At 43.3% G+C, this 14,211-nt stretch overlaps 1 protein-coding gene across 1 annotated transcript in view; it reads right to left on the bottom strand.

The window, feature by feature from the left end:
- Positions 1–14,211, bottom strand: part of pcsk5a (proprotein convertase subtilisin/kexin type 5a) — a gene marked incomplete at its 3' end in the record, with an annotated part of 97,072 nt that overhangs the window by 2,595 nt on the left and 80,266 nt on the right. Inside the window, exons 24-31 of the mRNA XM_080743582.1 lie at positions 12,503–12,586; positions 11,103–11,301; positions 9,383–9,603; positions 7,163–7,405; positions 5,711–5,947; positions 4,854–5,031; positions 3,690–3,907; positions 2,606–2,670 (exon numbers count right to left, since the gene is read on the bottom strand). Coding sequence (XP_080599708.1) covers positions 2,606–2,670; positions 3,690–3,907; positions 4,854–5,031; positions 5,711–5,947; positions 7,163–7,405; positions 9,383–9,603; positions 11,103–11,301; positions 12,503–12,586 — 1,445 coding nt within the window. The remainder of the gene's footprint in view (positions 1–2,605; positions 2,671–3,689; positions 3,908–4,853; positions 5,032–5,710; positions 5,948–7,162; positions 7,406–9,382; positions 9,604–11,102; positions 11,302–12,502; positions 12,587–14,211) is intronic.

Consider the following 14,211-nt stretch of genomic DNA (forward strand, 5'->3'; position numbering starts at 1 on the left):
AGAGGTGAGCTTTTCCACCGAGAACAGAGCTGGTTCCGAACCGTAAAAGTTGGTTTGTGGTCGTGACCAAGGTTCCAAGAAAGTTGCCATCCCATAGGCGGGAGAACCGGTTCTTTTCCTGTGGAAAAGGCCCCTGATTAAAGGCCCATTCCCACTGGGCCAGATAACAGATAAAAAATATCTTTCTCCAGATATTTTTCCATTCAAAGTGGATGGTAGATACAGATAAAAAAAATATCTACCACAGATATTTGCCACAGATACTTTTATCTGTGGCAAATCTTTTTTTTTTTTATCTGTATCTATCTACCATCCCCTTTGAATGGAAAAATATCTGGAGAAAGAGATTTTTTTATCTTTTATCTGGCCCAGTGTGAATGGGCCTTTAAGCTGGTTGCACACTGCACTGCGGTCTTTCGTTGCGTTTTGGAAATCCGAAATCCGGAGGCCATGCAGAGACAGAGGAAAGAGAGAGAGAGCAAGGGACTCAGTGGCGACAGCTGCGAAAATCTGAAAAAATCAACCCTGGTCCGAAAATAAATACGAAACGGGCGGCAGTGTGCAAACGTGATTGACATAACGTGAGGTCGATTTTTTTTATTTACACGCTCCGAAATTCACTCCGATATTCGGCCAGAATAACGCAGCAGTGTGCAAAGACCTTAAGTGTGTAAGTTCAGCTTGGACTGGCTTATTGTTGGTATCACTCAGCCAGGTACGTGGGTGTCTCCCCTTTTCTGTGTGCCCCCCCCCCCCCCCTCTTTCTCTACATTTTTATCCCACGATTTTGTAACCCAATTTTCACCCAATGCCAAAGCTATAATCCTGGGCGCTACCTTCCCTCTGCCAACCTGGGGAGGGCCCCGAACTGAGCTCATGCTTCCTTCAGTACATGAGGAGTGAGCAGGCTACTTCTTACCACCTGACAGGGAGGAGCATCCCCGGTAGGACGTAGCGTGTGGAAGGAACTCGTTATTCCAACCAGTTCCTATCCCCTCCATCAGGTGCCCCGGCAGTGGCCAGGGAAGGCATTATAGAGACCAGGATTACTGCATGTTTTTTGTGAGGGTACCTACCCTAGGGAACACAGGGAGAACATGGAAACTCCACACAGAAAGGCCCTTTCGCCAATACACTAGAATACACTGTGGGCGCTGATGACGCAGATAAAGGGAACACACCCACAGTGTACCCCGCGGGAATCTAACCAAGGACCTTCTAGCTGTGAGGCGACAGCGATAACAACTGTGGCCACCGTGCCCCCCGGAGATGGATTTCTGAGGTGGAGCGCAACACCTTACCATTATCTCCCAATAGTACTTACTGCACCTCTTAATTACCCATGCCATGCTACTCACACGCTGAGTTGGCGCCGCCCATGATCATTGCACCCTGTGGACCAAAAGACAGTGTTCTCTACCGACTGAACTGCCCAGACACAGTCAGACGGAATATTGCTGCAGAGGGCTGGATGTTTGCAACACTACCAGGTATGTAACTCACACTCAACACCAGTGCATGTACACAGGATTCCCACGGTCATGAAATTCCTGGAAATATTTTGAAATTAGAAAAATATTTTTCCAGTACTGGAAAGGTTTTGGAATTTATCAAGGGTCCCGGAAGGTCCTGGAAAAAATAGCTATGCATTGTCTTTGGTTATTGATTTTGTTAATACCTCTGATATTAGAGGCAGAAATTGTGAAAATAGCCGATCTACATGATCTGCTATTTTCACAATAGAACCGTGTTATACAAAGTTCCTCAACTCTTAGTACTCGTCAGGGTACCGGGTCCCCAGTTAAAACATGATTATATCGGGGGTCACGGCCTGAAAAGGTTGAGAACCACTGGCATACACTACCTGTCTTTGGGCATTGCGCATAGGAGTAAGCAACCTGTTATTGAGCTGAATTATTGTTATATAGTCCTGGAAATTGGGTTAAATATTCTGGAAAAGTTTTGGAAATGAATTGGTAAAAATGTGAGAACCCTGTGTACAGTATTTTCTACGAATGATGCTGCGAAGTGCTTGAGCTTTAACTATGCTAGCTCGTTGCCGAATCTAGACATAAGCAACAAGGGACTACTGTTGTCCCAGTTTTCCCGAAGGTGGCATTACCGTATCTGCTTCGGTTCCAGTTCAGTTTCCCCATTACCTCACATTATTGGCGCGACCACAGTTGTGTTTCTGATTTAAATCTGCCACTTGTGGCAATCAAGCCCACGGCTTGGGCTGACTGTAACTTTGGGCCCCAAAGTTAAAGTCTACATATGGGGGCCTTTTGTTTTGGTGGAAACCCCATGGGACCCCCAAGCCACAGCCAGCAAGATCCCACATTAATACAGTAGGTTATTTTATTTTAGAAGATTATCAAAAAAAGTCTGCCTATAAGATAACCAACATTCCCCAGCGTTGTGAGCTTGTAGATCTACTTTTTCAATATTTGTCATATGAAGAAATGGGGCTTAAGTGGTAAAGAAAAAGTCACACACGCACACACACAAAAGCACACATGCGCGCGCGCACGCACACACACAGACCTGTTTTTTCCTTTCCTTTTTTTTTTATTTTTTTAAATGGAACCTTCTGTTTTGTAGTTACCTTTGTCACAGGATACTCTCCTACGTCGCACATGGACTCACACATGCCGTCTGAGAGAGTGTAGCCTACGTGGCAGGAGTCACAGGCTGGGGTGGCTTTTCATCGTGCATAGAAACAACAAAAACTTACATTAGTTATTAGATTAACTAGGCTGAACTGTACACACACACACACACACACACACACACACACACACACACACACACACACACACACACACACACACACACACACAACTGTGTGCGCCTGCATGTGTGTGTTTGGGATTATGCATTACCTATCAGGCAATTACACAACGCTATTTGGAAAGTATTGCATCACTTTCACATCTGCAGCCCTTGACTAAGCATGCAAACTCAATATTTGGGCACCCTGCAAAGGTGTTGGCCCGGATAATAAATAACACCCAGCACGACTAATGCGAGTGTTTCCACGCTTGTGCATTTGTATGTGCATGCATGGACTGACATATACCTATGTAGCGATGGTTCTCAAAGGGGAACCCTGGGGGTCCTTAAGGGGGTCCTTAAGGGGGTCCCCAGCAAAAGTAATCATGGTTAGGAGCCAAACGGACCCTTACAGGTCTGAGTTATGAAGGTCTGTGGCCTTTATCCATACCAATGTGGGTGAACATGAAATTAAAAAGTTTGAAAACCAGTGGTCTACATCAAACCTTTTAGCCCGGGACCCAAACCAGTGAAAATTGCCGATCTCCAAGCTCACAATGCGTCGCTTTGTGTCACGTTGTGAGCTTGTAGATTGTCTATTTTTACACTTTTAGTGCCTTTGATTTAGTGCCAGCATTTTCCCCCATTCACTGCACTTTATTTTGAAGATAAATAGCCGATCTACAAGCTTGTAGATCGGCTATTTTTGGCTAAAGTTTTCAGAATATGGACACTAGGGTTCATGTGGTTAAATATAAAAAAAGAGGAAAAAAAACTTTCAATCACTCAAAGGTTTGGAGGACCCCCTGTAGTAACTCTGAGGACCCCCTAGAGATCCCGGACCCCCTGTTGAAGTCCCCTGATCTATGGAATTTCTATCGATTTTTATGTATTCATGCTGAGAAGACCTGGGTCACCTTGGCATGTTTTACAGCTGGCGTGGCAGGCCTCACAGGTCCTGTGCCCGGTGTCTCGGTAGTATCCGGGTGGGCAGGTGGGCAGGCAGCGGCCCTGCCTCCTCAGGTAGAACAGTCCCAGGACACAGTTCTGGCAGCTGTCCTCCGTGCCCCCCATGCACTCGCTGCAGCTGGGGTCGCAGCGCTCGCACGTCCACGACGCTGTGTTCCCATAGTGACTGCAGAGTAAACAATGAACAGCAGCTGTCAGGGACGTGTTTTGGTGTGTGAGGCAGGCAGGTGTAAAATAATTAGCTTGACATGATAGATGTGTTGTTAGGCCTGATTCACACTTGGTTGCTTGTTGAATCAAGAATCAACTTTACTGACAAATCACAGGTTAGGTGGAATTTTCCATAATTTTGGAAAAAAAAACTATAAGTCAGGCTTTATTCATATGTGCTGTTTGAATACATTGTGTCTTCTAGTGCAGGGGTTCCCAAACCTTTTTGGCTCGGGGCACCCGATAAATATTTCTTTCATCCGAGGCACCCAATAGCTATAGATAATAGCCATTTTGGTTAGAACTGACTGAAAATAACTTTGTACTTCAAGTTTAAAATGATACTAAATCACTGCAACATTGCACGGTAACGGTACGAACGAATGGCTGCAGTTAGGACAGCTGTTACCTGTAGGGCTGTCACGATTATGACATTTTACATGATGACGATTAATTGTCACTCAAATAATTGCGATTAACGATTTAATTGTGTTTTTATCGTTGACAATTACATTTCTGTTTGGCTTTTAGGCTTTGAATTTGCATGTGGTACATATGAGTCATGACACATAACCTAAATATACAAAGAAATTACTGACATATTTGACAACTTTATTCTTATAAAAGAACATTGATAGTGGAAATAGCCAATCTACAAGCTCACAACGTGTCGCATCGCGACGCGTGTAGATCTTGTAGATCTGCTATTTCCACTGTTTTTGAAAATGTTTGAACATATATGAACATTTTTCAACATGGAAACGATTATGACGATTATGAGAAACAATCGCGATTATGTGAAACAATTGCGATTAGACGATTATGTGATAATTGTGACAGCTCTAACTGCAACATTGCATGGTAACGGTATGAACGGATGGCTGCAGTAGGACAGCTGTTACCTGGGCTGGCAGGTGTCCACGCACTCCTTGCCCTCCCTGAACAGGTGCTCCCTGCAGGTGAGACATTCGTGGACGTGTTTGCCCACGCAGGACAGGCAGGATGGGTGGCACGGCTCGCACCTCTGGCCCGCCTCGTCCTGGTAGTAGCCTGTGGGGCAGTCGTCCAGGCAGGTTCCATCTGTAGGAGCACAAAACCCATCATCATGCAAACACTCACAAAACATTCAGTGGTGGGAAAAGCACTTCCCATTTCTTAGCATCAATACTGCAACGTAGAAACGCCCTGTCACAAGTAAAAGTCCGGATCTCAAAATGTACGAGTGAAAGTACAGAAGTACTGGCATCACAGTCTACAGTCTAAAGTAAAAAAGTACTCATTACGTAGAATGTCCCATTTCACAAGTTTTATAGAAATCATTTGAGAATAGCCGATACACATAATTGTGAGCTTGTGGTTCGTCTATTTTCAAATGGCCAAAATGCATATAGAGCTGAAGTGATGTTTTGTGATGAAGAACAATTATATTAGATTAGATTATATAAGTGATTTACTCCAGTCATTCTGTTAACATTCTACTTATTTTAACATGACTTAATTTTGGTTATTTAGTCCTGTTCATCCTAAACGGTTAGTGACACACAACCATCCCATCACTCACTGACCACAATACTGACATAGTACTGACATGATACTGACAACTGAAATGATGATACTGACCATGATTCTGACATGATTATATTGATATGATACTGACCATGATGCAGGAAATTCATTCCATTTAGTCTATGTTGAAGAAACATGACTGAATAGGTGTCATTTGGTAACGGCTAATAAAGAACGACCTCCTCAAACTTACTGAGCAGCAAATGTTTCTGGTTGCAGCTCAAGCACTGTGTCTTGCCGGGGCCAGAGCATTGGTGGCAGTATTTGTGACACGGGTGGCATTCGCCGTCCAGCTCGGCGTAGTGGTGAGACGGACACTTGTTGACCAGTGGCCTGCAGTGACCGTGACCGTCCAGCATCTGAGTCTCCCTGCAGCTGGAGCAGGAGCCCGCCAGTGGGCCCGAGCAGGTGAGGCAGGACGCATCACAGTCTGAAAATACATTTTCACAATGATAAACCCCCTACTTTCACAGAGATGTCACGGAGATGTACGATGCGTCATGCGTCGTTATTCATAGAATAATCACTTTAGCATACAGTGCAACAGTCTCCGTGGCTTTCCACGGCAAGAGAGACGCATTTAGCACATCTGTTCTAGTACATCGAAAGGCATCGATGCGGGGTTCAATGGAAGTACATTTTCTTAACCACTTAAGCATCTACGGCAGGGGTCTTCGACGTTTTCAGGCCAAGGACCCCTTAGCTGAGAGAGAGATGATACATATTGTATAAATGTGTGATGCAGATTTTCATCGACTTCATAGATAGATTCATCATAGACTTGTTTGACAGCACGTTAATGTGTATTTTCAGACATTTAACCACTTAAACACCGAGTGCCACACTGTGAGCTTGTAGATCTGCTATTTTTGAAAAATAGTAAAAAAAAGAAAACGCATGTTTCTATGTCAGTGGTTCTCAAACTTTTTCATGTCAAGGACCCCTAGAATTATACAGTATGTATTTGGCCCTTCAGTTCACGTTTGCCCAAAATATGAACGAGTTCATGAACAACACTGTTTGTTTCCGGTCGACAGTACAATGGCAGGGCCTTTAGCCAATGAGGGAGCAGCATTCTTGGTGACTTCACCATCAAGAAGTGCGACCTGATATAGATAACAAGGAGAAAGTTGGCACCTCGACACAGTGCCAACTTGCTGCCCACATACATACATACAGACCGCAGTACTTGCATGCTCTGCTGGCGCACAAGTACTATATATGTTGTACTACTGTATATATGGCCACGAGTGCACAATGCAAGCAAAGCGCGCAAGTACTGTAATTGGCTGGGTATGTATGTAGGTGACTGGGATTTTTGAAGACCGTAGCCCTGGAATGGCTGGGATGTATGTATGTATGTAGGTGACACACAATGAGGGACCAGACGATGGTTTCTGTGCCTTTGTATAAGAACACGCATTCCTGGTGATGATGTCAGCAGAGTTTGGTATATAAGAGTGCTCTTGGTAATGTCTTCATTAACAGGCGAAGACATTAGGGACATGAGGCCATCAGTGCCACCTTGTGGAGTCGTGGGCACAAGTAGCCATGTATTGTATGGCTTGTGCACAAGGAGCAAGTTGGCATCTTGACAGAGTGCAGTTCTAGTTATTATTATTATGTGCGTATCGTGAGTGATTACCTTTACACTCTCCGGTCCTGCCATCCCTGTACGTGTGGGAGGGGCAGTCCAGTAAACACGCCCCGTTGTGCAGGGTGGCGTGAGGGTCGGAGCAGGAGTCGCAGTCGTTGTTGTCGGGCCCGTCGCACTGCGTGCAGTCACTGTGACAGGGCAGGCACGCACCCTGGTCCGGGTCCTCGAAGAAGCTCTCGGGACAGTCCAGCACACAGAGACCCCCGTGGGTGAAGTGGTACTCCTCACACACTGCGTTTAGCGGGACCAAATAATTTGACCATCATTTGGGAAACAAAGGGCATACAAAAGGGAGAAAGAAACATCCTGGCTTTATAAAAACGTTAACTTTTTTAATCGCGACCATACGTCGCAGTTTAGTATCAGAACCGCCACATCTTGACCGTAACCGCATGGGTAACGCTTGACTTTTTGGCTGATTGACTTTCACGCTATGGAGATCCCTGTGATGCCAGGGGAACCAAACCCTTTCAGTTCAAAGAAGTGCAATGCACGCCATGTCTCTGGAGGTGCCGGCTATGGGTGAAACAATGAGAGGAGATCAAAGTAGCCGCACACAGATAGTTGCATCAATGCCAAAATACTTTAAGTACTGCCGAAAGCAGCGTTGGTTTTATCATTGTCCGCCAATAAAGGGTGTTGACACTGAAGCTATAACGTTGATCTCCTCTAATATAATAAGAATACCACCAGTTATTAAACATATTAAGAATATTACAATAAATATACAATAAGAGGTTGACAAAGATGCTGGAAAAAAAAGGAAAGGTTATTCAATTTAAGATGTTTGACCAAAGCAACACAAACTATGGTCAAGATGAAACCACTGGACATGATTAGGACATTCTTAACAGAAAGACAATTGAGCAAGATTGTGAAAGTTAAGAGACTTGTCTTGTTCTTGTACATCGGTTCTTACTGTAAGTAGTCTTGCGCGTAGCCAGACAACTGCTATATAGAGTCTGGAACTACACCTCCGGAAATCCCGAGTCAGGAAGCTGGCATTTCAGTTCCCGAAAAATATATTTAGATTTTATTTTTCAATACTTCTGCTAGTATCTGACTAATTCGCAGTCAAATACACATACGTAATTCTGGGGGTCCATGACATGATGCGTTTAAAAAAAAAGAAAACGACATTCATAGAATCGGGTCTATATATATTCAAAGACTTGCACAAATTGTCATGATTTTTCAAATACATAAATAGCAGACCTACAAGCTCATAGCGCAGCATGAGCTTGTAGGTCTGCTATTTTTGGGGGATATCCTAAGTATAAAATAATGGTTATAGTGGTTCAAATCTAAAGTGACACATGATGCGTTTCAGATCTAGTGATAACTAGACTAGACTGAAGACTCATCTCTTCAGACTCCAACTAAACCCATAGCACTTACTATAGCACTCGCCTACCCTCAATGACCACACATGAAAGCTAGATAACATTTTTTAGGTTTTACAAAAAGTGTTTTACTGATTAGGTGCATGGTCTACCTACGTTATTGTTTTTTCTAGATTGATATTCCAATGCATTTTGTTGTCGATGTATTGACGTATTATCTTGCTTATTATCTTGCTTATTGCATTGACGTACCGGTATTACCTGCTTATTGTAAGTCGCTATTTAGGCCTAGAATTATTGAATGCTTTAACCAGTGAAAAATAGCAGATATACAAGCTCACAGCGTGCAAGCTTGTAAATCTGCTATTTTTGAAAATGTTGTGAAAATGTGTGCAAATCTTTGAATACATGTATTTTCAAAGCGTCTGGGTGGTCCCTGGAACTAAATATTTTGAGATGCGGGTCCGTGGCCAAATAAATATCAGTTTCGGGGTCCTTCACATGAAAAGGTTTGAGAACCACTGACATAGTAGTCTTTCAAGAACAGACTAACTGAGCTCCAGTTTAGTGAAAAGGACCTTTTCTTTGATGATGGCTGGCCAGATTGCTGAAATAGAAACATAGGGTTTTCAAAAAAACCTTAGAAGGATTCAAAAGACACTTACAGAATCGGGTCAAAATTCTAATTTTCACCATTTTTCAAAAATAGCAGATCTACAAGCTCGCAGCGCGGCACTCGGTGCCGCGCTGTGAGCTAACCCTAACCCTATTTTTCAATAGTTAAAGCATCCACTAATTTTAGGCCTAAATTGGTTAAAAGCGTCTGCTAAATGCCTAAATTGTAAATTCTAACATGTCTCCTGACCTGTGCACTGTCCCAGGGCGTTGCACTGCTGGCAGGCTGCGGGGCAGTGCTGGGCCTGGCACTGCCCGTCCCTCAGGGCGTGCCCCGCGGGACACTCCTCTACACACTGGTGCTGGTGGAGCAGCAGCGGCTCCTCACAGCTCAGGCAGTGGGTGGCGTTGTTCTCACAGGACGCACAGCCCGCCGCACAACTGCGACACACCTGGCCGACGGGGTAGCCCCTGCACAGAGTAACACCATACACACACACATAGCAGATCTATGCACTGTTTTCCGCAACTTTTTTGGAATGATTTAGAGCAGTGATTCCAGTGGTGTAAAGCAGTGGTTCTCAGGGGGGTCCCCAAATGATTAACCTAATGTGCAACATTCTTTTCTCTCTCAACAGTAAACAAACCAACACAGTTTAAGTGTACAGAGGGTATAGTCTAGTAAATCTAGGGAAAAAATACACTCAGGTTGGACAAAATGTTATTATTTAGTTTTTCAACAGATTCTGTCAGGAAATTAGGTCTACTAGCCAGGATGAAAAATCTACCATGATCTGCTCACTGCAAATACCCACAGTGGCCAAATCAAGTTGGGCTCCCATCAACTTTTTATATAGGAGGAAAATACCCAGAAAAACATCTGCTTTAAGTAGGATGTGAGGGGTCTAACTAGGGGTTTGACATGATGCTGAATCCATTGCAAGCATTTGTTTTTCACAAAAAAACATTCCTTGGGCTAACAATGGCCCCAGAAAATTATGGTTTAGTGATGAAAAGTGATGAGTCATCACTTTTCCACAGTTTTGTGGGCATTTTATTGGGCCAATGAATGTTTTTGTGCAAAACAAATGCTTGCAATGGATTCAGCATCATGACAAACCCCTAGTTAGACCCCTCACATCCTACTTAAAGCAATTTTTTTCTGGGTATTTTCCTCCTGAATAGAAAGTCGATGGGAGCCCAACTTGATTTGGCCACTGTGGGTATTTGCAGTGAGCAGATCATGGTAGATTTTTTATCCTGGCTAGTAGACCTAATTTCCTGTCAGAATCAGTTGAAAAACTAAATATTTTTTTTTGTCCAACCTCAGCCTTATTTTTACTGAACTAGTAGGCTATATATAGCCTATGCACATTTCTAAAATGACAATTTAAGGACTTATTGTTAATACCTCTAAAATGACAAATTAAACATTGGCCAACTTGTCAAATATTAGAGGCCGAAATTGTGAAAATAGCCGATCTACATGCTCACAACAGCATGTAGATCTGCTATTTTCACATTAGAACCGTATTACAAAATGCCTTAACTCTTAGTGCTCATCAGGATTGGGGGTCCCCAGTTAAAATATGATTATTTTGGGGGTCGCGGCCTGAAAAGGTTGAGAACCACTGGTGTAAATCATGGGTTTTCAACCAGTGGTCGCGGAGGTATTTAGTTGATGCATTCAAATGTGGCTGCACAAAAATGTTGGACAAAAACGATATACATGTACTCAAGAACTGTACTTAAGTGCAATTTTGAGGTGTTTGAGGTTTACTTCAGTATTTAACATTTTAATTTTTTTCCACTACTATATTACATGATATTTACACTTTTGTGAAAGAAATCTTAATAATAATACCTGATGAATGATTATGTTGTAGTGGGGGAAAGAAATCACTGCACAATGTCTATACTGTAAGTAAAAAGAAAGATTGAGTACTTTTTGCACCACTGCAAAGATGTACCTTATACACTGATGGACACACTGTCCGTCCTGCAGGAACAGCGGCGCTCTGCGGACAGACTGGCAGCGGGTGCAGCGCTGGCCGTCCACGCACTGGGAACAGCCCTGGGGGCAGGACTCGCACACGGCCGCCACGCGGCTGGCAAACGAGCCCGCCGGACACTTTGCTGCACACATCTGCTGTGCAGTCAGGAAGCGTCCTGGGGGACACATAGGATAGCAAGTGGCAGCGATCAGCAGGGGCGTCACAAGGGGTAGGAAAGTGGGACTGAGTTACCAGGGCCCAAGGTGGAGGGGACCTAATAACCTTAGCTATTGAAAAATAGCAGATATACAAGCTCACAGCGCGGCACCGAGTGCCGCGCTGCAAGCTTGTAGATCTGCTATTTTTCAAAAGTCGTGAAAATGTGTGCAAATCTTTGAATAATATAATGTATTTTTTAAGCGAACATTTGTAACTCAAATGTTGCTTCTGGGGGGGTCCCTGGAACGAAATATTTGTGAGATGGGGGTCCGTGGCTAAATACATATAATTTTGGGGTCCTTCACATGAAAAGGTTTGAGCACCGCCACTGACATGGAAACATAGGTTTCTTGCACACATTTTCACAATTTTTCAAAAATGGCAGATCTACAAGCACCGAGTGCCGCGCTGTGAGCTTGTATATCTGCTATTTTTCAATAGTTAACATTCATGGGGGGCCCGCAGTGAATCATTGTACCCAGGGCCCAGAATTTGGTGTGACGCCCATGGCGATCAGTATAAAAGACCCAGGTGACTTGCACACGTTTTATCACATTTTCAAATAAATTGCAGATATGCAAGCTTGCAGCGCAGGACTCGGTGCCACACTGCAAGTTTGTATATCTGCTATTTTGTATACTGTATACTGTATGCTTTAGAAACTCTATACGTAGGGGTCTTCAACAGGGGGTCCGCGACCCCCAGGGGGTCCGCGGAGGTACTGCAGGGGGTCCGCGAAATTATTGCAAAAAAAAAAAAAAAAAGATTTCAAAAAATGTTTTTTTTTTTTTTTTTTCACATTTATGTTAAAAAAATAAATCATGATTCTATCTATTTTGAATAGCTTGAATACATGATTACTATGCAATTGACAGATTGTTGATATTATTGACATTGGTTCTCAGTTAATAAGTAGTATGTTTAGAAATGGTAGTGGTACGGCCCACCCTGCTCGCTGTAACTTGTACATGTTTAAAATAAAAAATATGTCGTAGCCCCGACCCCCCCACCCTACGAGGTGGTAGGGGGTCCCTGCTCCATCTCCCCATCAGTTTGGGGGTCCCCGGCCTGAAAACGTTGAAGACCCCTGAAAAATTAACGTCAAAGAAAACAAAGGTTATCATGTTTTGTAGACACTCAGTGGGGGATATACTGACCTCTGACGCAGGTCTTACACTGGTTCTTCTCCGTCCCAGAACACGTCTCACAGGACGGGTGGCAGTCCTCACACTCCCCGTCCACTGCAATGCAAAACACAACGTTTCTTTGAAATTGTACACATTTGAAAATCTGTGAAATGGGACGGACATTCTGCATAATGAGTGCTTTCTGATTTTGTTACTTCATAAAATACATTTTGGCACCAATACTTCTGTACTTTTGCTCAAGTAAATTTAAATCCACTCTCATAGGTAGTTTGGTGTGACCCTAACAGAGCATTTCTGCATTGCAGTATTGATACTTTTTACTTAAGTAAAAAAGATCGAGTACTTTTTCCACCAATGGACCACACCAAACCACTGCAGATATGCTATGTACAATATATTATATTATATTATATTATATTATATCATATTATATTATATTATATTATATTATATTATATTATATTATATTGTATATTAACATACTCTGCCATACATATTGGTTGAAATAATATTGTATTTATTAATTAAAATAGTTTCCGTATTGCAGCTTTAATCTCTATCCAGCTAATTATTCCATCTCTGACGAGGGAACGCGAGGAAGCAAGAGGCACACAGTGAGCATTATCCAATTGATTTTCTACAGGTCTATATTTGGCTGGTGTTTAATCGTCTCCCTCTGCTTTGAGGACGCCACAGTCGGCGCGGGTATATCGTTCAGGTAACTTGGCAAATAGACCAATTACCCAAGAGGATTTATTTTCTCTGTGCCTCTGACCAGGGGCGTCACAAGGGGTAGGAAAGTGGGACTGAGTTACTAGGGCCCAAGGTGGAGGGGCCCTAGTAACTTTAGCTATTGGAAAATAGCAGATATACAAGCTCACAGCGCGGCACCGAGTGCCGTGCTGCGAGCTTGTAGATCTGCTATTTTTTTTTAAAGTCGTGAAAATGTGTGCAAATCTTTGAATATGTATTTTTTAAGCGAACATTTGTAACTCGAATTTTGCTTCTTGGGGGGGTCCCTGGAACGAAATATTTTGAGATGGGGGTCTAGCTGTGGCCAAATACATATCATCTTCGTTTGAGCACCACTGACATAGAAACATAAGTTTCTTGCACACATTTTTCCCGATCTTTCAAAAATAGCAGATCTACAAGCTCGCAGCGCGGCACTCGGTGCCGCGCTGTGAGCTTGTATATCTGCTATTTTTCAATAGTTAACATTCATGGGGGGCCCCGCAGTGAATCCTTGTACTCAGGGCCCAGAGTTTGGTGTGACGCCCCTGCCTGTGACACTATGACAGTACCCCAAATCCCCGTTTCATTATGTCTAGGCAGAGGTGTGGATTAGTGAAATGCTGAAGTGTTATTTGTCTCTGCATCCGAGGAGGATAGCATTTCAGAAAAAAAGACTAGACGTCGGTGGCATAAAAATGTCCCTTTGAGCGCCGTTTAAAAAATAGCGAAAATAGCACGATCTACAAGCTCACGACGCGTCGCAGTGCTTATAGATCGGCTTTTTCAGCTTTTAAAAAAACCACACCCAGTGTGAAGTGAGCGCTGCCTTTGAGCAGTTATTTTCATTAAGCTATATATATCACCACTATATATCACCACTGCGAATGGAAAGTGACTAAGTACATTTACTCAAGTACTGTACTTCAGTATAGGCAAATACTGCACTTTTTACTGCACTACAATTATCTGCAAACTTTAGTTAC

This window comes from Nannobrachium achirus (genome assembly GCF_963921795.1).
Source record: "Nannobrachium achirus genome assembly, chromosome: 15".
Classification (NCBI taxonomy): Eukaryota; Metazoa; Chordata; class Actinopteri; order Myctophiformes; family Myctophidae; genus Nannobrachium; species Nannobrachium achirus.